This window comes from Pollicipes pollicipes, unplaced genomic scaffold (assembly GCF_011947565.3).
Source record: "Pollicipes pollicipes isolate AB1234 unplaced genomic scaffold, Ppol_2.1 Scaffold_4740;HRSCAF=5597_pilon_pilon_pilon, whole genome shotgun sequence".
In the NCBI taxonomy this organism is placed as follows: Eukaryota; Metazoa; Arthropoda; class Thecostraca; order Pollicipedomorpha; family Pollicipedidae; genus Pollicipes; species Pollicipes pollicipes.
The window spans coordinates 3064965-3088028 of NW_023596545.1; the positions used below are offsets into that span (position 1 = coordinate 3064965).

Genomic DNA, 23064 nt, shown 5'->3' on the forward strand with positions numbered 1-23064 from the left:
GTTCGAACTGAAGCGGGTGAGGGTCGCTTTCGCTTTGGAGGCGCAACAGCTCAGAATAGTTTCCCCAGAAGAACACAGGCTCCCGGGCGTGTTGTTTTCAAGAGCGGCGAAGAGGTGCGCTTGACAGGAGGGCACCGACCTGAGCGCACTTGGGGAAAGGTTGATTACTACGCTCTGAAATGATGCGTGGAGGAGAGAAACCAGAAAATGGAAATATAGATGGGTCGACAGTTCGGAAACACGCCTTTATCGGAACATTAGCAGAAGTGAATTGAAGATTGCCTGCCGATGATCCTACAATATTTTTCAATTAAAAAAACCCATCAAACCACAGTTTTTACAGGACACCAGCATTCAGGGGATTGAACGAAGAACAATTGCCAGCCATTATTACGACACATTGCCTATGTGATAGCAGAATGCGCGAACATACGTGTGCATGTAAACGAATTCAAGCAAAGAGGCATCACGCATCACACTTCATTCAAACATGCAAGCAAGTTGAAATAAACAGGCATCACACACCACGCATGAATTATACATGCAAGCGATTTCAATTAAACAGGCATCACACATCACGCGTCAGGCATCACCTACAACGATTTTAAGCCAGCACATATTGTGTATATATATATATATATATATATATATATATATATATATATATATATATATACATATATAAGCATCACACATAAAGGCACACGTCACGTTCGCATAAGCGGCCATGATAAGCCCTGCATGTTAAGATTTGGTCGATGACTTTTTAAGAATAAATTCACTTATTTTCCTGTCTGGGGTATGAACCCTCTGCCCCATTCAGAACTCAAAATCATCTACCGAGGACAGGACCACCCAGACAGAAAAAATAACCGAATCTATTCGCATTAAAAATTGGCGACCAAGCATTAGCATACCAAATCTTAACATATTCGGCTCATCGTGGCCGAATATGCGAACGTGATACATGAATTATGATTATGTGAACGTGAATTGGTGGATGTTTTGTGCCAACCGTTGCGAAAGGTTCGGGTCATGGGCTGTTTGCAAACTGCTATATGCCTGTGGCGGGCGTTTTAGGTGACCTTTGACCCCATCCGAGGTCATTATCTTCTCAAAGACAAATAAATCAGCCATGACGTGCCGATTGGTCGAGTTTTTGTAGAAATCGTTTCCATAGGCTTGGAGCATGATGTCTGCAGGCTGAATTTTTCGGTTTGGGGAATTTCGGTTACCTCCGATGTGACCCAGGTAACTACCGTATGGTAGGGAAAGAACACCGGCCAAAGCGCATCGATTGGTGAATGTTTCGAACGGAACGGTGGGATAGGCTCAGAACTTAAGGTTACCTGTATCCATTGTTGGCGGTTTAGAGTGTTTTTTGATGAGCTGCGACCTGAGCCAAGATAGGCATCTCCGGGACAGGTTAAGATATCGAACATAGTGTCTAGATTGTGGTGGATTTGGTGTCGACCAGGCTTTGTCAAATCCATCAGTGAAGGTTTGGCGGTGGTTAGTCCCATAGGCTCGGAGTACGGGGTCGTTCACAGGTTTTGTCGGTCATTTAACCCTGCTACCTGCGGTGCTATCTGGCGCATTTCTCACTGCGCCACTGAGCCTGTTCGAAGAGATTGCTGGAACTCCAGTGCGTTCGTTTGATTGGTCAGTCTATCACTGCTGGTTATGTGGTTGGCTGTATGTAGAAAACTCACACGATGATGGATATTTGTTGAACAGCGCTATTGTTTGAATATTTGGCGCCGCACCGTGTATCACCTTCCGCGCGGAGTACGAATGTTTACTCATTTCACGCCCTGATTGTGCGATGCAGGCCTCGGTTTTCTTTGATGTTCCGAGCTGTTATCAATTGTAATACCCATCATGGTTGTATTCGACACATTGTGATGTTCATTTGCATTGTTATGGATGCAAGCAAGGCCTGTGCCTTATGATATGGGCATCGATGCATCCTGCTACAGGTCCTTCATTAATGCTTACATGGTGTAAAGCAATGCATTTCTTGGTGACAAGATGCTTGATTTGTAATGTTTTCTAACTTTATTGAGAAGCTAAATCTTTGAGCAAGATAAGTCATATGTTTAAATCTTTACACTTTCCAGCATAGGATGGTGTCATACCAAAATATTGCACCCAGAGGTGCGGGAACTAATGTGCTGGGGGGGGGGGGGGGGGGGGCTTGACCCCAGACATTTGGGACAATTCAGCACTGAGCGCCCAGCATGCATGGAAATGAATGGACTCAAAATGTGTCTAAAATCCCCACCCAATCATGGCCAAACTTGCTCCTCATTACATTACAAGTACAAGAGAATGGTGGGACCAGTTGTCATGGGACTCAAACCAAGCTGTTTGGTGGTGGTTACAAATGCAGTGACAATGTGATATTGAAAGCATTCAGAGATGAGTAGAAATTGACATTCAAAATGGCATCAGCCAACCTCGAAGAGCTTCTGTCATGCGCACAACTAGGACTTTTTAGGACATGATCCCAGTACATTTGATGTGCTGATATCTTGGTTCATACTACCAGACCCCAACTAGGACATTTTAGGACATGATCCCAGTACATTTGATGTGCTGATATCTTGGTTCATACTACCAGACCCCAACTAGGACTTTTTAGGACATGATCCCAGTACATTTGATGTGCTGATATCTTGGTTCATACCACCAGACCCCAACTAAGACTTTTAGGACATGATCCCAGTACATTTGATGTGCTGATGTCTTGGTTCATACTACCAGACCCCATGTAAGATACTTGGATAAGGGTGACCTGATGACCTGAGACCCACCTGCATGTGCCTCTGCTCTGGGTTATGCTTTTCTCAAGAATTGACAAAGCAATGCATTGAAATGATTAGGTAGCAAACAGGTTATGTCCAGTTGAAGCATAGCATTACACTCAGGTTTGACAGGAAAATATCAGTGTTTAAAAGATCTTCAGCTACCAGACTTCACGGTTTGAAAAAACTAGCATGCCTTAGCTAGTCAGAATTAACAGGCTGCCAATTGCCTCATCAACACCCATGTCTTTTTCTGATCAAGATCAGACTTGTTTAGCTGGATTTTAGTTTGTACCACCATTCGTAGGTGCTGATCTGTTTGATTGCATGCCTGGGTCTGTTTATATGATTCATTGCAGTGAAAAAACTTTGATTTGTGGAGATGGGAAGGGTAATGGTATAGCCCCAGAACATGGTATTGTTTTTCCTGTAGCCTAAGATTCTGCCACCCACAAAATCTTGTTTGCTCACAAATGAGCATGCTTCATTGGGGCAGTTGTGATCATAGTAGTATTGGTCTAGGATAAACAGATTATGATGTGGATGCAAGCTTTTTCTTTGTCAGGGTGCATGTAAGCAGCTATATTGATACTGGTGAACACATTTCCACTTTCACTAGCTGCATGTTTTGAGCGAAAGACCTTAAGGTGCCACACAGCCATTAAGTTACAATTCTGCCCACCTGACTCAAAAATATATTTATGGGCATGACAGAACCCAATCTATAGAGCTCACGATTGCTTTAAAGTCGATCTGTTTCCAGGCATCATGTCCCACTTTGAGTTTATCATACCCATCCAGCGTGACGAGCTGCAGCAGCCGCGTGAGGCTGGAAGCTATGTGGTCAGGCACGTGTATGAGCCATCAGAGCTGCAGTCATCTGTACATGGTGAGTGTGGGTTGGCTGGTTCATGAACTGCTGTGTTATATCCTCACTGGAAATGGACACAGCCTTAGATACTTGCCCCATGGGTCTGCACTTCGTAAAGGGGAGTGCACATAACCTGTCAGGCTGTTATAATTGCTAAGACATTATGGCACAGATATGGAAAGGGACATTGATTGGCATCCTGGCAGCTTCTCAGCTGAGATTGTGGATATCTAGTGGTCCTTTGTGTGCATTCCTTGCATTTTGCATGTTGCCATTTGTTTAATTTCTGTCTGACCCTGATAGCAGGAATTGTGTGAGCATTTTGCTGCAAATTGTGGTTTTCACACACCCTGTTTTGTGATAACTGTCAGTTGTGAATTTGGGTTTCTCTGCTTTTTCAGATCTTGTCGTCGCCCTGTCAACGGATCGCAGCGAACTTGCCCTGGAGAAGTTCGACGTGCTGTACAGTTCCATCATTCATTTTTCATCCCTGAAGACTGCAGACCAGGAGCAGATATGGGAAATAGTGAACAAAGGCAGGTTATGGTGACACGCCACAAAGCCAGACCCGCCTATTTGATGTTAGTCATGCGTAGAAGGCAGATACTGAGCTTCCCCAGGCAGATGTGTGGACCGCTGTTTGCCGAGTCCTTATGTTGAACATAACCTATCTTTGGTATGCCAAGAGATGCTGGGTGCAGAAAGATGCCAAGCCAAGCTATCACTGAGGTGTATTACGAAAATACGTTAGCTTTTTATCAGTGCCTCACAATTAATGACCCGTGAAAGGACTTTCCCTATCGTCAGTTATCTCGTGCGGAGTGCTTCCTTTTTTACGTCATTGCCTGTCGTCTGAGCGTCTCGCTGTGGCGGTAGGTTACGTGTACCTGACTGCCGACCTCTCGGCGCTGCTGGAGTCCGAGTCACTTGACCACGAGACGCGGCTCAAACATCTGAACATGCTCAAGATGTCGACGTACGTGCTGTGCCAGCTGGCGGGCGCCTTCGAAGACGCGGCGCAGCGGCCGGCAGACGTGCTTATGGCCAACAAGGTGAGGGCCTGCCCCCGTTGGTCCGGGACCTGGGGACGGCTTTCCTGTATCGGCCCTGCCAAGCGCGCTGCTTTGAGAATGTGTGACCGTGTTGACGTGTCAACATCTGTTCTTTGCAAGCTGTTAGCCGTAAAGAGGCATTAACTAGAGCAATCGGAACGCCCTCAGCTGCGACCACCAGCTGATCTTTCTCGGCCTCGTTGTCATTAGAGCCTTACGATGTACTTAACTACTGAGGCTGTGTGACGTTGCGTGCCTCTCCCCTGGTAGGGAGGGCGGTCACCACGAGGAGTCGAATCCGATACCTCTGGCTTCCTAGACGCGCAGCTTAACAGAAAGTAACCGTTGAGCCGCCTGTCGTAACGCGCCGTCTGGCGCGCGCAGGGTCGGAAGCGCGCCGGGCGTCCGGCGGCTGACGAGGGCGACTGGGACGCGCAGCGACTGCGCGTCCTCCGCCAGCTGTACGCCGTGCTCCAGCTGCGCCTGCGCACGCTCTGGCAGCCGCCCGTGCCTGACGAGGAGTTTGTCAAGTAGGCCGCCAGACAGGTCCCCGGGACGCTGCCGGTCGTCGCAACGGTGGCCGGTGGCCGCGGGGTGGCACCCAGGCAGGCGCTGTTGAACTAAGCAACAGTGTCCCCAATCTGTCCATTTATGCAACGCGCTCTGATCGGCCACGTCTCTTTAGTTCTCTTTGTGTTTCGATCCGCATGGAATGTGCAATGCACGCCGCTAGCTTGCGATTGATGCCGACCTGTGGCCGCCGCCTGCGGGACGGGCAGGCGCTGTCAGGCGCGTCTTAACGCGCGGCTGCGGCGGGCGCAGTCCCGCGCTATCCGACCTCCGCCTGCGACGCCCGCAGCCTCACGCCTGATCGTTCGCCGCCCACAGCACCATCGGCAACGTCTGCTACCACTTCCTTGCGCTGCCCAGTGTCGGTCACGTGCGCAACAAGACGCTGCTGGAGAGCATCAGCCAGGTGCTGGGCGCTCTGGTGCGCTCTTACGGGCACGCGCTCAGCTGCGGTCTCAAGATGGTGCAGGTGTGTGCCGCGCCGGGCCGGGCGGCGTGCCACGCCCCTGGGGGCAGCTGGGGAAGGCCGGATGTCCGGGCACGGCCTGCGAGGAGGGGCTGGGTGACTACGCGGACTGGTCGGGACTGTGAAGTGCCTCGCATCTCGGCCGACAGGTGGCGCCCTCTGTCGTGTGACGCAAACCTGGTTTCCTGAGGGTAGGATATCTCTATAGTCCTGAAGTTTAACGGGCCATGTAAGAGGTGGATGACTGCTCCGCACTGTGGTCGGTATCCAGGGACGGAAGACTGGCGTCAGTCCCCTGAAGGACGTCCGACCCAGGACGCGAACACAGGCGCCGCTTGGCTGCGCTCTGTTGGTTGGCATGCTGTGGTAAGGCCGTTGCTGCCCACACGCGCTCCGCCGCCTTACGGTGGTGTTGCGCCACCTGCGCTGTTTCCGTCGTACGCTGACCCCGCCGCTCTGTCCGCTTCACGCTCCGACCTAGCCACGCCATCTGTCTCCGGCCCCGACCCTCCGTCCTCCCTGACCCTCCTCCTGGCCCACCTCCTACCCATTCGTCTCCGTCTTGTCCGCCTCAAGCTCCGACCCGGCTGTCCCGCCCGTCTTCTGACTGGCCCTGCCGTGCTGCGCCAGATCCTGCAGCAGTACGAGCACGCGCCGGCGCCTCTGGCGCAGTGCGTGGTCACCATCGCCACCGAGTTTGGCGGCCGCGGCCTCGTGAACGAGCTGGTGCGCGAGATCGCCGGCACGGACGCCGCCGAGCTGACCAAGGACGGCTCGGCCACGCGCCACTACGCCGAGTTCCTCAGCCTGGTGGCCGTGCAGGCGCCGGACCTGGTGCTCAACAACATCTGCCTGCTCATCGGTCATCTGGACGGCGAGGTGGGGATCCCAGGGAGCGGCGACGGCCGGGTGGGGCACACACTAGCTCGTGCTGCGCTGGTGGGACGCTTTAAATGCTGAGGAAAGGCGACGGCTTAAAGCTTCTTGCTATGCAGCGCCTTAGTGATACTTTGTGTGTCTATAATATGTATATCTATGGCAATTTGTGTATTTGTAATATGTGTATCCCAATATCCGCGTAGTGCTCCTTCGTTGCAAGCAGAGTATGAACGGACTGGAGCGTCTGCGGCTGTGAAATGCGAGGTGGAAAATTTGAAGGGTTGCTCTCCTCCGGCACAAAACAATTCTAAATGCATTGCAAAGAGCCGGCGACTGTTCACAGTCACCCCTGATGACCGGTGTGTGGCCGGAACTGTCCACAGTCACCCCTGATGACCGGTGTGTGGCCGGAACTGTCCATAGTCACCCCTGATGACCGGTGTGTGGCCGGAACGTCCACAGTCACCCCTGATGACCGGTGTGTGGCCGGAACTGTCCACAGTCACCCCTGATGACCGGTGTGTGGCCGGGACTGTCCACAGTCACCCCTGATGACCGGTGTGTGGCCGGAACTGTCCACAGTCACCCCTGATGACCGGTGTGTGGCCGGGACTGTCCACAGTCACCCCTGATGACCGGTGTGTGGCCGGGACTGTCCACAGTCACATCTGATGACCGGCGTGTGGCCGGGACTGTCCACAGTCACCCCTGATGACCGGCGTATGGCCGGGACTGTCCACAGTCACATCTGATGACCGATGTGTGGCCGGGACTGTCCACAGTTACATCTGATGACCGATGTGTGGCCGGGACTGTCCACAGTCACCCCTGATGACCGGCGTATGGCCGGGACTGTCCACAGTCACATCTGATGACCGATGTGTGGCCGGGACTGTCCACAGTCACATCTGATGACCGGTGTGTGGCCGGGACTGTCCACAGTCACATCTGATGACCGGCGAATGGCCGGGACTGTCCACAGTCGCATCTGATGACCGGTGTGTGGCCGGGACTGTCCACAGTCACATCTGATGACCGATGTGTGGCCGGGACTGTCCACAGTCGCATCTGATGACCGGTGTGTGGCCGGGACTGTCCACAGTCACATCTGATGACCGGTGTGTGGCCGGGACTGTCCACAGTCACATCTGATGACCGATGTGTGGCCGGGACTGTCCACAGTCGCATCTGATGACCGGTGTGTGGCCGGGACTGTCCACAGTCACATCTGATGACCGGTGTGTGGCCGGGACTGTCCACAGTCACATCTGATGACCGGTGTGTGGCCGGGACTGTCCACAGTCACATCTGATGCGGAACGCCGTGCTCTCAATCCTTGGCGACATGGTCAGCCTGGTGTTAAACGGCGAGCAGCTGGAGCCAAAGCCGCGCGAGATTCGGGATGAGTTCCTCGACAACCTCGAGCAGCACGTGCATGACGTGCACGCCTTTGTGCGCACCAAGGTAAGCCAGGCCGGCGCGGCGGTGGGGCTGCAGCCGGGGCCGGCGCCGCCGCGGCCGGCCCGGTCGAGGCTGTTCTCGCTGGGTGGTGGAGGCGGGGGTGGCAGATCCGATTGCTGTGTTGGAAGGCCGCTGGCAGATCGGTGGGCGCGGGAGCATCACAAATGCGTTTGGGATGGAACGCACAGCACCAGCTGCCTGTCCCACGGCTGCTCCAGAAATCCACGTAATCCAAAATGATGTCCCATGTGTCGCTTGATCGAAGGAATAAACAGGCATTCGTTGCATACAATTTACATTGATCGTTCCTTTTATATTAGCGGTATTGAGTGTGTTTCTGCGTATGTTTGGTGTGCCGAGGGTGGTGTGTCTCGTCCGGGTCACTGGCGGCGCCAATAGCGGCGTGTCTGACATTGCGCCGTGTGTGCGTGTGCATGTACGCGCGTGCGTGCGTGCGTGTGTGTCGGCAGGTGCTGCAGATCTGGCGTAAGCTGGTGACGGACGGCGCCGTGTGTGTGTGTCGGCAGGTGCTGCAGATCTGGCGTAAGATGGTGACGGACGGCACCGTATGCATGTGTGTGTCGGCAGGTGCTGCAGATCTGGCGTAAGATGGTGACGGACGGCGCCGTGTGCGTGTGTCGGCAGGTGCTGCAGATCTGGCGTAAGCTGGTGACGGACGGCGCCGTGGTGTGCGTGTGTCGGCAGGTGCTGCAGATCTGGCGTGAGCTGGTGACGGACGGCGCCGTGTGTGTGTGTGTCGGCAGGTGCTGCAGATCTGGCGTAAGCTGGTGACGGACGGCGTCGTGTGTGTGTGTGTGTGTGTGTGTGTCGGCAGGTGCTGCAGATCTGGCGTAAGCTGGTGACGGACGGCGCCGTGTGTGTGTGTGTCGGCAGTGCTGCAGATCTGGCGTAAGCTGGTGACGGACGGCGCCGTGTGTGTGTGTGTCGGCAGGTGCTGCAGATCTGGCGTAAGCTGGTGACGGACGGCGCCGTGTGTGTGTGTCGGCAGGTGCTGCAGATCTGACGTAAGCTGGTGACGGACGGCGCCGTGTGTGTGTGTGTCGGCAGGTGCTGCAGATCTGGCGTAAGCTGGTGACGGACAGCGCCGTGTGTGTGTCGGCAGGTGCTGCAGATCTGGCGTAAGCTGGTGACGGACGGCGCCGTGTGTGTGTGTGTGTGTGTCGGCAGGTGCTGCAGATCTGGCGTAAGCTGGTGACGGACAGCGCCGTGTGCGTGTGTCGGCAGGTGCTGCAGATCTGGCGTAAGATGGTGACGGACGGCACCGTGTGTATGTGTGTGTCGGCAGGTGCTGCAGATCTGGCGTAAGCTGGTGACGGACAGCGCCGTGTGTGTGTGTCGGCAGGTGCTGCAGATCTGGCGTAAGCTGGTGACGGACGGCGCCGTGTGTGTGTGTGTGTGTGTGTCGGCAGGTGCTGCAGATCTGGCGTAAGCTGGTGACGGACAGCGCCGTGTGCGTGTGTCGGCAGGTGCTGCAGATCTGGCGTAAGATGGTGACGGACGGCACCGTGTGTATGTGTGTCGGCAGGTGCTGCAGATCTGGCGTAAGCTGGTGACGGACAGCGCCGTGTGTGTGTGTGTCGGCAGGTGCTGCAGATCTGGCGTAAGATGGTGACGGACGGCACCGTGTGTATGTGTGTGTCGGCAGGTTCTGCAGATCTGGCGTAAGCTGGTGACGGACAGCGCCGTGTGTGTGTGTCGGCAGGTGCTGCAGATCTGGCGTAAGATGGTGACGGACGGCACCGTGTTTATGTGTGTGTCGGCAGGTACTGCAGATCTGGCGTAAGCTGGTGACGGACGGCGCCGTGCCGCTCAGCCGGCAGCGCACGGTGCTGCGGCTGGCCGCTGGCCGGCTCCAGGACAAGTCGAGCAACGTGCGCCGCGCCGCCCTCCAGCTGGTCACCGCGCTACTGCAGGCCAACCCGTTCGCCGCCAAGGTGCCGGCCGGGCGGGGCTCGGCACTCGGCCGCGGGCGACGCGACTTCCAACCGCCACAGCGAGGGCTGGGGTGGGATGGTTCCCGGGCTGTCCCTGCGTGCTCGTCGCTATCTGTGCGAGATTGCGCGGCGAAGCACACCGCGCAGCCTGTGAAGAGGTCTGTCTGGAGGATTGTTGGCGGCGGTCGAAGTGGGACGGATCCCACCAGCCGCGTGGGTGTGTCGCCTGTTAGCACCCGCTTAACAGACGGGATGCTCGTGCACGCTGCAGCAGGACTGTTGTCATGGTACCGGCGAGGACACGTCCGATGGCCCCGTGGCGCCCAGTGGGACAACGTACGGTGCTCGTTGGGCAGTAATGAGGAGTAGGTGATACACACTGCAGTGTGGCCGCACATCCCGCCGGTATTGTCTGAAGGTACTCGCCAGAGCCTGTCTGATGCCGGGCCATTGGATTTCTGGTTACCCTTTGACCCGTTCTCCCGTGCCATGGCCCGCCGAGGCGTGATCGCTTGGTGTTATAATCTGTCCCCAGCTGCCCGTGGCTGAGTTAGAGGAACAGTATCGCACGGAAAAGGCAAAGCTGGCTGAGCTGGGTGTGGATGAGGAGGAAGAAGAGGAGAAAGAAGAGGAGAAAGAGGAGGAGGAGGAGGAGGAGGGCGCGAGTGATGACTCAGGCGAGGAGAAAACCGAGGAGAAAGCGCTTGTCAAGGTGCTTGCAAAGGCCCAGAAACAACTGACGATTGCCTTGAAGAATGAGGTAGCAGGTACGTTATTATTGCCGATGGGTGTTGACCTTAGATGCTCAGGTAAATGAAATGATTCATGGGCGCTGTGATCAAAGTGTGCGTGCGTGCGTACGTGCGTGCGTGCGTGCGTGCGTGCGTATGTGTGTGTGCGGTGTGGTGTGGTGTGCACGATATGGGAAAAACGCTTGCGCGCGTGTTAGAGACGTACCGCGGCGGCGAGTGTGTGGTGTCTGCCGCCGCCTGTACGTACCGCGGCGGCGAGTGTGTGGTGTCGGCGGCCGCCTGTACGTACCGCGACGGCGAGCGTGTGGTGTCGGCCGCCGCCTGTGCGTACCGCGGCGGCGAGTGTGTGGTGTCGGCGGCCGCCTGTACGTACCGCGGCGGCGAGTGTGTGGTGTCGGCGGCCGCCTGTACGTACCGCGGCGGCGAGTGTGTGGTGTCGGCCGCCGCCTGTACGTACCGCGGCTGCGAGTGTGTGGTGTCGGCCGCCGCCTGTACGTACCGCGGCGGCGAGTGTGTGGTGTCGGCGGCCGCCTGTACGTACCGCGGCGGCGAGTGTGTGGTGCCGACCGCCGCCTGTACGTACCGCGGCGGCGAGTGTGTGGTGTCGGCCGCCGCCTCTGCCGTGCTCTGACGGGAGCGGTGTTTGGCGCTCCGTCCGCAGGGGGCGGCGACGCCTCGCCGCTGCTGGCGGGCCGCGAGCGTCTGCTGGCACTGCTGTGGGCCGACGGCGGACTCGCGGAGGCTGCCCATCTGCTGCTGGCAGAGCCGCGCCTGCTACCGAGCCTGGCGCCGGACACAGACGACACAGAGAACACAGCCGACAGGCGGGACATAGAGGACAGGTAAGGCACGGCGAACACACCGGACACTGCGGACACGGCGGACGCACCGGGCACACCGGGCACACCGGGCACACCGGACACGACGGAGAGGTGGAGCGTTGGCATCACGCGCGGGGCAGGTGGCGCGCTGTCACCGGCGACATGCAACACTGTTACGGGGTGCGCTGTACACACGTAATACTTAATGGATACTCGGGGCGCATGGTGCCTTGTTCATGACGAGCAGTGCCCTATAGCCCGCTGCGTCTGTGTTGCTTCCTTCGGATAGGCGCTCACAAACGGCACCGTCTGCACAACGCTCACTAATCCACTCCTTGTTCGGTTACGGGCTGAATACAATTGGCAAAACAATCAGCTCTTGGGCATCATAACTGTTCCATACAAGAAATGATCACTGATTTGCGCTAATCGGGAGGAGCTAACTGGAATGGAGTGTCGCTTGATTGGGCGCCGGGCTGCCAGTGCCGGGTTGTGCGACAGCGCCGAGTCGCCGGCTGGCCCGACCGCCGCTGGCCGGCTGCTGGCCGCGCTGGAGGCGCTGGCTGCCGCCGGGGCCGACTGCCAACACCCGGACCGGCAGCTGGAGATCGACAAACAGAAGATGATGGTGCTCTACTTCAAGGTGCGACCGTCGGCACACCGGCGCGCGCGCACGCGCGCACTCTTTGTGCTCACATTCGTGCCCTCTTTGTGCCCACCCGCTCTTGCAGACAGGGTTTGCCGGTTGCGTGGACGTGTCTTGCATATGCGGACATATGCGTCACGTGGTGCGGTATCAGGTATCGCGCGCCCTGGCGTTGTTGACGACACTCGTGCGCCCACCTGGTGCGTGTGACCGGAGCGTGAGACCGTGGCCGGCGTTCTGACAGGACTCGGTGGCGTTCGCCCGGCTCATAGACGAGGCTATCCCGGGCATCTGCGGCTTCCTCCGCTCGGCGCAGACCACGGACGTGCTGGAGGCCGTCTCGTTCTTCGTCACGGGTGAGCGGTGCCGCGAGCCGCGGGCGCAGACGGCGCCGCGCTCCAGCCGGTCGCCGTGGCGCGTGCGTGCCGCCCGGGAACCGCGGCCGGCTCAGCACGTGCACGTGAGCTCGGCGGCTACACAGTAGGCTAGCCGTAACCAGCTGGTGTTGGTGGTGCTGAACAGCGTCGGACGGTGGTCGATGCGCTCGACAGCGAGACACTCGCCGCCGCCGTCTGGTTGAGCCGCCGGCCGCCGCCGGTGCCGGGCGCCGATCGTGAGTCGCGTTCGTCCCTCTCTCGCCAGCGTTCGAGTTCGGCCTGCTGCAGGCGATGGTGGGTATCCGCCAGATGCTGTCGCTGATCTGGAGCCGCGAGGCGGCCGTCAAGGAGGCCGTGGTGACCGCCTACAGGCGCCTCTACGTACCGGCCGAGGGCAACGAGAGGTGAGCGGCCCGGCCTTGGCGGGGTGCGGCCGGCTCTCCGAGCGGGACGGGACGGCTCCGCAGTGCAGGCGCCGGCAGGCCCGGAGGCACCGACGCCGATGAAGCCCGATGTGCTGGCGTCAGTCGGTGCAGTGACGTGGGGTGACATGTTGGCACGGATCGGTACACCGAGGAGCGCCGATGTGCTGACGGGGCGAGAGAAACAGTCTGACCTGAGCTGGCCTGCTGACCTAGCCGTTGTCGCTGGCGGCCGTTTAAGCGCAGCTGACACAGCGTGCCGTTCTGACGTTGGGCGTGTCCTGTGCGCTGACGTGAGCGCTGGTGTACTGGCGTGGGCCGCCTGCCGCCTCGGGCCGGTGCTCGAGCGCGGCTCTCGCGGTGCTGACCCCGTCCGTCGCCGCACGCCAGGTTCCGCGCGTCGCAGGCGGCGGCCAGCCTGTCGGCGCTCTGCGAGGACGCCTCGCTGTCGGAGCTGGCTTCGCTGGAGGAGCTGGTCGTGCAGTTGGTCGGCTCCGGCCACCTGGGCGCAGCCTTCACCCAGCTGCTGTGGGAGCGGTTCACTGGCGGCGGCGGCGGCGGCGGCTCGCGGCGCCCCGCGCTGCTCCTCATCGGCATGGTGGCAGGGTGAGGGGCGGTCCGACCGGCGCGCCGCGGCCCGCGCTGTTGGGCGTGGCACGGACGGCGGCGGTGCGGCCAGAAGGCGCTGTCTTATCTCATGGCAAAGACCATGTGCTCACGGCAAGGGATGCGTCGCTGTTATGTTTCTGTTATCTTTTCATAAATGTGCCTTCTTGTTTTCTAGATTTTGATATATATATATATATATATATATATATATATATCGTGCTCAGTTCGCTCCCATTAGGCCCTGAAGTGAACACGGCCGCCCCGTGCGCGGGTCCGCCCCGTACGATCCGCCGCTGCCCGGCGGGGCAGCTCGCCGGGCAGCGCAGGCGTGCGCCGCGGCCGGGCGTGACGCCCGCTCCGCGCCGCCGCAGGGCGGAGGTGAACGTGGTGAGCAGCAACATCGACCTGCTGGTGGAGCACGGACTCGGCGGCGGCGGCGACGGCGACGGCGAGAGCCGGCCGACTTCAGGCTGGTGCAGAGCGTCTGCGTGGCGCTGCTCAAGATGGTGCCGAGGAGGACGTCCGCCGCCGACGGGCCGCTGCCGCCCGCCAGGTGAGGTGGGGCGGCGGTGGCGCGGCCGACGCCGGCGCCGTCGACCGTGCGTCCGCCGTGAAATGGCTGTCAGCGCTGCAGTGGGTGGCACTGCTAACACCAACTCAGTCGCGAAATGGCGCGAGGCGTCACGCTAGTGGTGCGGCGCAAGCATGTCGACTCATGAAGTGATTTCAGATACGTCTAGACTTGACAACTGAGGATAGAGCTTCAATCTTGGGGCAGCACAAGGATGATGCGCGACGCTTGGTGGGGGAATGGGGGAACTAACGGCCGGGGAATATATTATACAGTTGGCATAGGATGACACGGTGTACCTGCCGAGGGCCGAGAGCCGCCTGCCCCCCCGCACGACAACCGACTCCACGTTGGCCGCGCTGGCCGCTGTCCAGACCACACTACACACCGCTCGGTGCAGTCTAACAGCGAAGGTCGCCGTGTCCCGTGTGGACTGGCCGGCGTGACAGGTGCTGCCGCCCCCGCAGGCTGAGCGCTGACCACCGGCTGTTCGCGCTGCTCGCCGACATCCTGGTGGACGGTCTGCAGCGCACCGCCGACGTCTACTACACGCCCATGGCGCAGTCGGCTCTGGACGTTATCTACCAGGTGAGGGCGGCCGTCGGACAGGGTGTCGCTCCACTGTAGCAGAGGTGTGTCCAAGTCAGCTGGCAGTACCGGGGCCGCGCAACGGCCGTGGATCAGGGCGATGGTGCTGAGAAATGGGCGGAAGGCCTCGCTGCGCTCGTTGAGGGCTGACGGTTGTGACGGTCTGCAGCTGGCGGACGCGCCGGAGCCGCTGGTGGAGACGCTGCTGGGCCGGCTGAACGCGGCGGCGGCCGGCGCTGACAGTGACCAGCTGGCGCGCTGGCTGGCCGTGTGCGGCCACGTCGCCCTCTGCCAGCTGCTGCACCTCGACACGCACGTGCTGGCCGAGCTGAAGCGGCGCAACCGACTGCGCGAGGAGGCGGCAGGCCTGCAGGGCACGCCCCGCCAACGCCGCCTGGTGAGGCAGCGCAGCAGCTGGTGTTCCAGATGGAGCCGGGCATCGCTCGCAAGCTAGTCTGAGCTGCTATATCACTAGGTTAACATCAGGACGGGTTTCGGCTTGTTCGGCACTGCTGCCATTTGACCTGGATCGTTAAGGTGTGGCCAGGTGCCACTTCGGACGGTTCTGAGGCAGTCATTGGGTGTACCAGCCCGCGATGTGCGTGCTGTGACGTGTCAGCCATCGTTACCCGTCCAGATGCACTTTTGAGAGGCTACAGGGCAGTTATGACGGCTCCTAGAGCGTTTGAAGGGTAGGTTGTAAGCGCAACGAAGTGAGTGAGTGCTCCCTGACCGTTGCGGCCATTTTACTTTGTTATGGTTCCGGGTCCTCTGGGAGCCGTGATGAAAGCTTCAGGGTCTCAGCGAGGTGTTCCCAACGGCCCGGTAGGCGGCGCCGAGGTCTCGCCGTTCGTGGGGTGTCCCCGACTCGCCGTTCGTGAGGTGTCCCTGACTAGCGCGACCTGCCGCCCGCCCCAGTCCCAGGACGGGGACGACGACGGCCTGGCGGGCGCCGCCGCTGACGACGCCGAGGCCGAGTTCATCAGTAACCTGTGCGAGAACCACGTGGTGTGCGGCGACGGCCTCCTGACCGCCTATCTGTACGTAGCCGGGTCGGCATGTGCGCTTGTGCGCGCGATGAAGCGTGGACGGTCGACGGTCCAGCTGATGTACACTATTTCGGTGTCGTGCGAATGCAGCTGGCAAACGCATTGTGTTCGATTTTGCGGTGTCCTGGGGTATGTGAATGCAAGGCGCACACTATGCGCGTGCCTTGCGTAGTGTGTGCTGGCTTTCACGCCTGTGCAGTGCCATGCCGTCGTTTGGCAATGGGTGATGTGTGTTGCTACACCGCCGGACGCTGCCGCCTGTGACGTGGCAATGTTGGACTGTCGGGTCTCGTCGCCGCGTCCCTCTGCAGCCGATCATTTCCCAACGGAGCGGGCTGCCAGCACGCGTGAGATCACGAACATCGTGCCGCACGCCCGGTGCGCGCTGGCGGCGCGTGCCGCCGGGGCGGTGCGCGGTGCCGCGGTGACGTGCCGGCCGGCCCGACAGGCCGCTGCTGGTGGAAGTCAACAGCCGGCCGGAGCGCTACGGCCACCGCGGCCTGCGCGCCGCCGCCGCGCTCGCCCTCTCCAAGTTCATGCTCGTCTCGTCGGTGGTGTGCGAGCAGCACCTGCAGGTGGGCGACCATGTCGGAGGGGCGGCGGGCTAAGCGGGACCCTGACGTGATGGCGGACTTTGTGATGTCACGGCCGGCTGGCCGCAGGACATGAGCCCGACACGGCGCCGGCTGACAGGCGCGGTAAGCGGGCGCCCGGCGGATGGCTCGGAAATAAACCGAACGCTTCTGGTGTTGTGACCGCGCGAAGAGTTGTTCAGTTAGCCCTCGAAGTATCTGCGCTGAGAAAGTTACCGAGGTAAGAGCGGCGAGCGAGCGGGGCGGTGTGAGTTTTGAAGTGATTGTCTCCACCCGCGCCGTTGGGCGCTGAGCGGCGTCGCCTCTGCTGACGGCGTTACCCGCCTGGGGCCTGCAGCTGCTGTTCACCGTGCTGGAGCGGTCGCCGGACGACGTCATCCGCTCAAACATCATCGTGGCTTTGGGCGACCTGTCGTTCCGCTTCCCCAACCTGATCGAGCCGTGGACACCCAACATCTACGCCAGGTGAGGAGTCGCTGGTTCCGTCGCGCGCCAAGCCGCCCTGCCGGCACTGAGTCCCCGCGCACGCCAGGCTGCCCTACCGTCACTGAGTCCCTGCGGCACGCAGGCTGCGCGCGCCAGGCCGCCCTGCCGTCACTGAGTCCCCGCGGCACGCAGGATGCGCGCGCCAGGCCGATTCGAGCTCTTCATGATCATGAAGTGTGCGCGTCCCGAAGCCAGCATCAGCACACCCTGGTCCAGTGTCGGCCTCGTGGTGTCATGGGCTCCAGATGGCGCTGCGGACACGTGCACGGTGTCGTGTCACCGCTAGTGCCTCAGAGACAGATGCTGGGTCTGTTGCAAACGTGGGCTTCATAGGACGAGTTTCTGGGATGCGTGGTATGCCGATGGTGTGCGATTGTGCTCGAGTGTTAACAGCGAAGCTCTAGTAGCATGGGGCTGCACGGCATTTGGTTTAAAGGTTATGCTGTAGAATACTTAAACACGATAGCACTCAGAATGCGTACACTTTCCAGTTTGTGTTTTAACGATCATCTCCAATTTACTCAATGAATACTGGCTGACGCGGAAAAACCGAGTGCCTTTAACACGATTAAACGAAAACTGGCGCTAGATTATTAAGTTTTTTAGTTATTCAGTGTATTTATTATGGCGGAAAACACGAAAACGCCATGAAACCTCAAGGCGTAGTGTTGGTCCTGCTTTCCGCATCAACTCATAATATTGGTAATATTAAAGGTTTATAGACCATGACATTTCTGGTTATGCTTCTATTAGCGGACCGAGGTGAGATCCGTCGCTGATGCCGGGAGAGACCCCCGCCTGGCGTTCCACGACAGTCGCGCGGGCCTGCGGGGACCCGCCGCCGCTCGTCCGGTGTGGCCGCCTCGTCTGGGCGTCCTGTGACCCGCCCTCCGCTGCTGCCGCTGCCGCAGGCTCCGTGACAGCTCTGTTCGCGTGCGGCGGACCACGCTCACCGTGCTCACCCAGCTGATCCTCAACGACATGGTGAAGGTCAAGGGCCAGATCTCGGAGGTGGCCGAGCGGCTGGTGGACGACGAGGAGAGCCTCAGAGGTGTGTGCTACGGGGCCAGGGCCGTGTCAGGGTCAGGGTCAGGGTCAGGGTCAGGGTCAGGGTCAGGGTCAGGGCCGGATTGGGGTCGGAGTCAGTTGACTTGGAAATACTCTCCCCGAAATACCCTCACCATTTTCGCGGCCGTGTGGCTCAAACTAGAGGAATCTGGGTCTTAAGGAGGGCAGGGCTGTGAACTGCACCGAAAGGTCATCAAGATGGCTCTTTCAGTTAAAAACCCCTTAAGCTGACGTGATCTCCCTGCGTCGCTCAGCTTTGCTTTACTGTGTGATTAACCAGATGTGTGCTCCGTGTCAGGCATGTCGAAGACGTTCTTCAGTGAGCTGGCACACAAGGGCAACGCGCTGTACAACGTGATGCCCGACATCGTGTCCCGGCTGTCGGACCCGGCCGCCGGTCTGCCCGAGGAGGACTTCCGCACCGTGCTGCAGTGAGTACCGCCTATGGCATCGTGTCCCGCCTGTCGGACCCGGCCCCGGCCTGCCTGAGGACTTCCGCACCGTGCCGCAGTGAGTACCGCCTCTGGCACCGGGTCCTTCCTGTCGGACCCGACCGCCGACCTGCCTGAGGAGGACTTTCGCACCGTCCTGCAGTGAGTACCGCCCCAGACATCGTGTCCCGGCTGTCGGACCCGGCCGCCGGTCTGCCCGAGGAGGACTTCCGCACCGTGCTGCAGTGAGTACCGTCTCAGACATGGTGTCCCGCCTGTCGGACCCGGCCGCCGGCCTACCCGAGGAGGACTTCCGCACCGTGCAGTGAGTTACTGCAGTGAGTACCGCCTCAGACATCGTGTCCCGATTGTGGTGCAGTCTGGCCATTGCCACTCCAGCTCTCACACATGTATATGGGAAACGCTCGATGCTCGAGGTTACGTTACACGCGTGCGGTTTATTCCGCTTGGTTCTAGGCTGGATGCCGGTACTGCGTTTCGTCGTCGCCTGCAGCAGAGTGGTGGGAACATGGTGGCGCTAAATGCCCTGAGATGTTGAGTTGGCTGTTGTCACGAAGCAGGGAAGACGTTTTTTTAAAAATATTTATGCCAACCCTTTTGATCGGATGGATTTTTGAGATCAGCACCCACGCTAGGCAGTGTCTGGCGAAGGCCTGTTCCTCCCACCCTCCCGCCACCATCCGATGCTGAAATTCTGGGTTAATGACAGAATTTTGCTGCGAAAGCTCACCGTACCGTAACGCTTGGCACAGTCCTTCCTGCTCTCTGACGTCACCTGGTCTTGTAGCGCGGTCGCTGCCACCGGCCGCGGGCCATCCCGGTCAGAGGCAAGCAGCGGGCGCCTGAAGTGACTCGAATTCGCCCTCCGGGGGTGAATCGGAAGGGAGGCGCTCTAACAAACTGAGCAGCCAGATGAACGCAATATCCGTCCCGGTGGCTCAGTTGGTGAGAGCGTCTGCCTTCCGATCCACCCACCCGTGGCAGGGTGGGTTCGAGTCGCTTTAGGGCGCTCGCTATTTGCCCTTGGCAGGTATGGCCTGCGGCCGGTGACAGCGATCGCGCTAAAGGTTAATCGACGTCAGAGGGCAGGACGAACCGCGCCGAGCATTGCGGCACGTTAAGCTTCCGCCACTTAATTTTGCCGTTGCCTGGAATTGCGCGATCGGATGGTGGTGATCAGAGCTCACGCACCACGCACTGTTTGGCGTGAGCGATGATCCCAGAAACCCATCCATTCAAAGGGTTTGGATCAAATTAAAAAAAAATAAAAAGATAACCCCATGACTTAGTGGGAAGGAGGGGCTGCGGCCTTCTGAATGACAACAGGTGTGGGCTGTTGACTTTACTCTCGTAATCGCCAGGTCTCCCTGTTCTACCCGTTCAGTTACACTTCAGATGACGGTGCGTCCACCCTGTCCGTGTCCGTTTTGATTACGCGTAAGCCGTTGTGTGCTGGGCAGGTTCGTGCTGGGTCTGATCCAGAAGGACCGTCAGCTGGAGTCGCTGGTGGAGAAGCTGTGCCACAGACTGCGGGCGGCGCCGGAGCCGCGTCAGTGGCGCGACCTCGCCTTCTGCCTCTCCCTGCTCAACTTCAGGTAAGGCGTCAGGTCTCGTGACCTCTCCCTACGCACTCAACCTCAGAGACCGTGACTGACCGCCGCTGCTTGTGGCAGGGGGGCAAGTATGAGTACGCTATGGCGGAAATCCGGAAGCATGCGACCTCCTGGGAAATCAGGCCTGCTAACAGTACTGGCAATCAGACAACGTTGCTACAACCAGATCCTTTTCAGTGACCGCTGCATTAAGAAACTGCTCGAGAACTTCTCGTGCTTTGCTGAGAAGCTTCATGAAAAAGACGTCTACGACTGCTTTACGAAGATAACAGGCGCTGCTAAAAAGGCGGTACGTGTGCGGGCTGCAGCGCATTGGAAACACCACACATTGTGCACGTATTCAAGTCAAGCCACTTCATGCTCTTGCTCATGTAATGTATGATGCTGTGCGAATTCATGTCTTTGTGGGGCCCATGCTGCGTATGATTTCAACATGCGTTGGTGTGTACACAGTCCCTGGCACTCATCGCAACTTACTAAGATATCCATGTTTTAAAAAATGTCCTTGGGGGTTGGTGCCATGTTGCATGGGGAGTAAGGCTGTTCCCATGCCTGCAAGAAATTCTCACGACTACACGGTCCGACCAACTAACCAGACGACACACCATGTCAATTGCGCCTGGCCGCCACCGAGCTGTGCTGGGTCACACCAGCCGCCGCCTCCGACGCGTGCGAGCCACAGCGACCGGGCGTGGGCGCGGCCTGACGGTGGCCCGCGCCGCAGGTCAAGTCCAACGAGGCACGCTCGGCCGTGGAGGAGCTGGAGACGCGTCTGCGCGAGGCCCACGAGAAGGCGGTCGAGGACGACAACGCCGCCTCAGGCGCCGTCCGCGCCGCAGCCGCTAAACGGCCCGTCGCCGCCGCCGGCCCGCGTGAGTCGCACTGTTAGCAGGATCGCGCGAGTCACGCTCCCCACCAGCTGCCGTGCGCGGAGGGATGGCTGGAGGTGGTCCGTGGCGGACGACTCTGCGCGTATCTGTGTTGATGCCATGGCTTACACCGCCGGCCTCTGCCGTGCAGGTGCGGTGGTGTAGTCTTCAAGAAGTCAGCCATCGTGTAAATGCGGTCTTAAGTTCGTCCTAGGGTTTGGGTGAGCTCTGCCGTCGCCGTCCGGTGGTGAGGACTGGGCCGACGGTGGATGGGAGCCCCCCCCCCCCCTCCCACCCTGGCCGTAACGGTGAGGCCATCGAGCGTGACCCGTCGCCCTGCGGCAGGCGATGACCGCGGGACCGGGCCGCCGGACCTGACGCCGCGCCGCTCGGCGCTGAGCCGCGGCCGCGCCCGCCGCCGCCCGGCCAGCTCCAAGTCCGGCTCCGAGGACAGCTGCGGCGCCGGCTCCGAGGACAGCTCTGAGGAGGGCGGCGCCGAGCCGGCGGAGGAGGAGCGGCCGCCGCCGGGCGGACGGCCTCGGCGCGGCGCGCGCGCCCGACACTGAGCGGCCGCCGGCTCTGAGCAGGCGCCGTCCATTCCTGTCATCCCTCGCGCTTCCACGTGACGGCGAACACCGTTCCTTCCGCGTGTCTGTGTAATTGTGCCGCTGTATCTGCTCTTGCTTGCGTTTCTGCTGTTTGTCAAGTGCAAGGGGAGAATGAGGAAGACCTATGCCTGCGCAGTCATTCGGACTGTAGTGACCACACACCGCGTACTCCTGTCCAGCGAGCGATACAACCATTTGGGCGCTGACAATGTAGGCGTTTGTGAGGTCATCAGGAGTTGGGTTGGGCAGAAGGAGTTAACAATACATTACCCAGCCATGTAGCACTGGTGAAGTGGGTTTAGCCTGGCGTTAGGCGAGCAAGGTAGTTCAAAAGCATCAGTAGTCCGGCAGATCGTTTACACACTACACTCAATAGCTTGTAACAGTGAAGCAGGAATACCTGGCGAGTCGTATGTCCGACGCCGGCAGAGCATTCAGTTTTGTACGCTTGGAGTGGTTCACCGTATTTGTGATGGTTTGGTTTTAGCAGAGGTCTACAGCTTTTGACACGATTAGAGCCAAAAATAAGCACGTTGACTGTTTCAACGCTCATATTTTATAGCCATCCATCCGCGATGAAGGTGCGCAATGTGCGCTGTTTTGTCTTGACTGACAACAGGCGTCACGTGCGTCTCGGCGTGGGCTGTCCAGCATAGTTGTAACGGGACAACTCATGAATATTGCAAGAATATTTGAGATTCTCAAGGACTTCAGCGTACCTCAAGTGTGTAACAATTGTGAAGCAAAGCGTCTGACTTTGATTGATGTGACTTTCATGTAACCATCACGTAACATTGTGTGACACTCGGGCAAAAGGCTAATATTCGAGAAGAAGAACATGGGATATGAACCCTGACCGACGTTGTGGGACACCCATCCCATGATACGGACCCGGCGGTTAGATGTCTCCGCGTTGACGAAATCCTGCACGCCGCGCCACAAATCAAAACGACATGGTGCTTTGCATGTGTTCGGTTACGGTGATCACGGCCCCAGTGTCACCCCTGGCAACGAGCAGCTCCATTCGTTGCTGAGTTCCCTGACTTCGGGACTCGCCACCACTGGTCTCAGAGTTCGACTCACGCGCTCCACTTGTCCCTAACTAGACGGAACTAGGTGGGTCGGTCGCCTCGTGGCTCTGGCGGCGCGGCGCGGCCCGGCGTCCGTGTCTGAACTGCTCCCCGTGTGACCAGCCAGCTGCGCAGGGACGCGCCCTGGGAGAGGTCGCTGTGTTATTCTCTGTTCGGGGCCTGCTCTCCACGCCCTCCACCGTGAGCATCGATCGCGGCAGGATGGCAGGCACCCGTCAGAGCAGCCGGAACACTGTCACGAACCGTCCGATTGCGGGATTTGAAAATTAGGTTCGAGACGTTGAAAGTTCAGTGCCACGGTACCATGCGTATGATTTTGATGATCCCGTGTACGGTGCGGACGCGAGCAGCGCACGCCAATAGCACGACGTCCGGAAACGTATTTTAC

The 23064-nt window shown here is 59.0% G+C and overlaps 1 protein-coding gene across 1 annotated transcript; it reads left to right on the plus strand.

Moving 5' to 3' along the window:
• Positions 1-1843: 1843 nt before the first annotated feature.
• On the plus strand, positions 1844-20997 carry Cap-D2 (CAP-D2 condensin subunit). The gene is made up of 28 exons (XM_037221936.1): positions 1844-1979; positions 3571-3696; positions 4080-4214; positions 4555-4730; positions 5115-5260; positions 5619-5769; positions 6397-6645; positions 7948-8109; positions 9891-10061; positions 10597-10828; positions 11475-11655; positions 12118-12277; positions 12525-12636; positions 12923-13061; positions 13470-13685; positions 14060-14223; positions 14315-14321; positions 14709-14847; positions 15017-15049; positions 15098-15244; positions 15766-15887; positions 16345-16471; positions 16827-16954; positions 17887-18026; positions 18342-18474; positions 19956-20090; positions 20286-20397; positions 20833-20997. Exons 1-28 carry the CDS (start codon positions 1949-1951, stop codon positions 20995-20997), a joined length of 3939 nt encoding a protein of 1312 aa, XP_037077831.1. The 5' UTR covers positions 1844-1948.
• Positions 20998-23064: the final 2067 nt, after the last annotated feature.

What these genes read in the sequence shown, in the direction of transcription:
- Cap-D2 (XM_037221936.1), top strand. Translation starts at nt 1,949, where the DNA reads ATGATATGGGCATCGATGCATCCTGCTACAG. An exon ending in ACACCCAACATCTACGCCAG is followed by an intron (nt 16,955 to 17,886) that starts GTGAGGAGTCGC and finishes CCGCTGCCGCAG; the next exon opens with GCTCCGTGACAGCTCTGTTC. An exon ending in CGACGAGGAGAGCCTCAGAG is followed by an intron (nt 18,027 to 18,341) that starts GTGTGTGCTACG and finishes GCTCCGTGTCAG; the next exon opens with GCATGTCGAAGACGTTCTTC.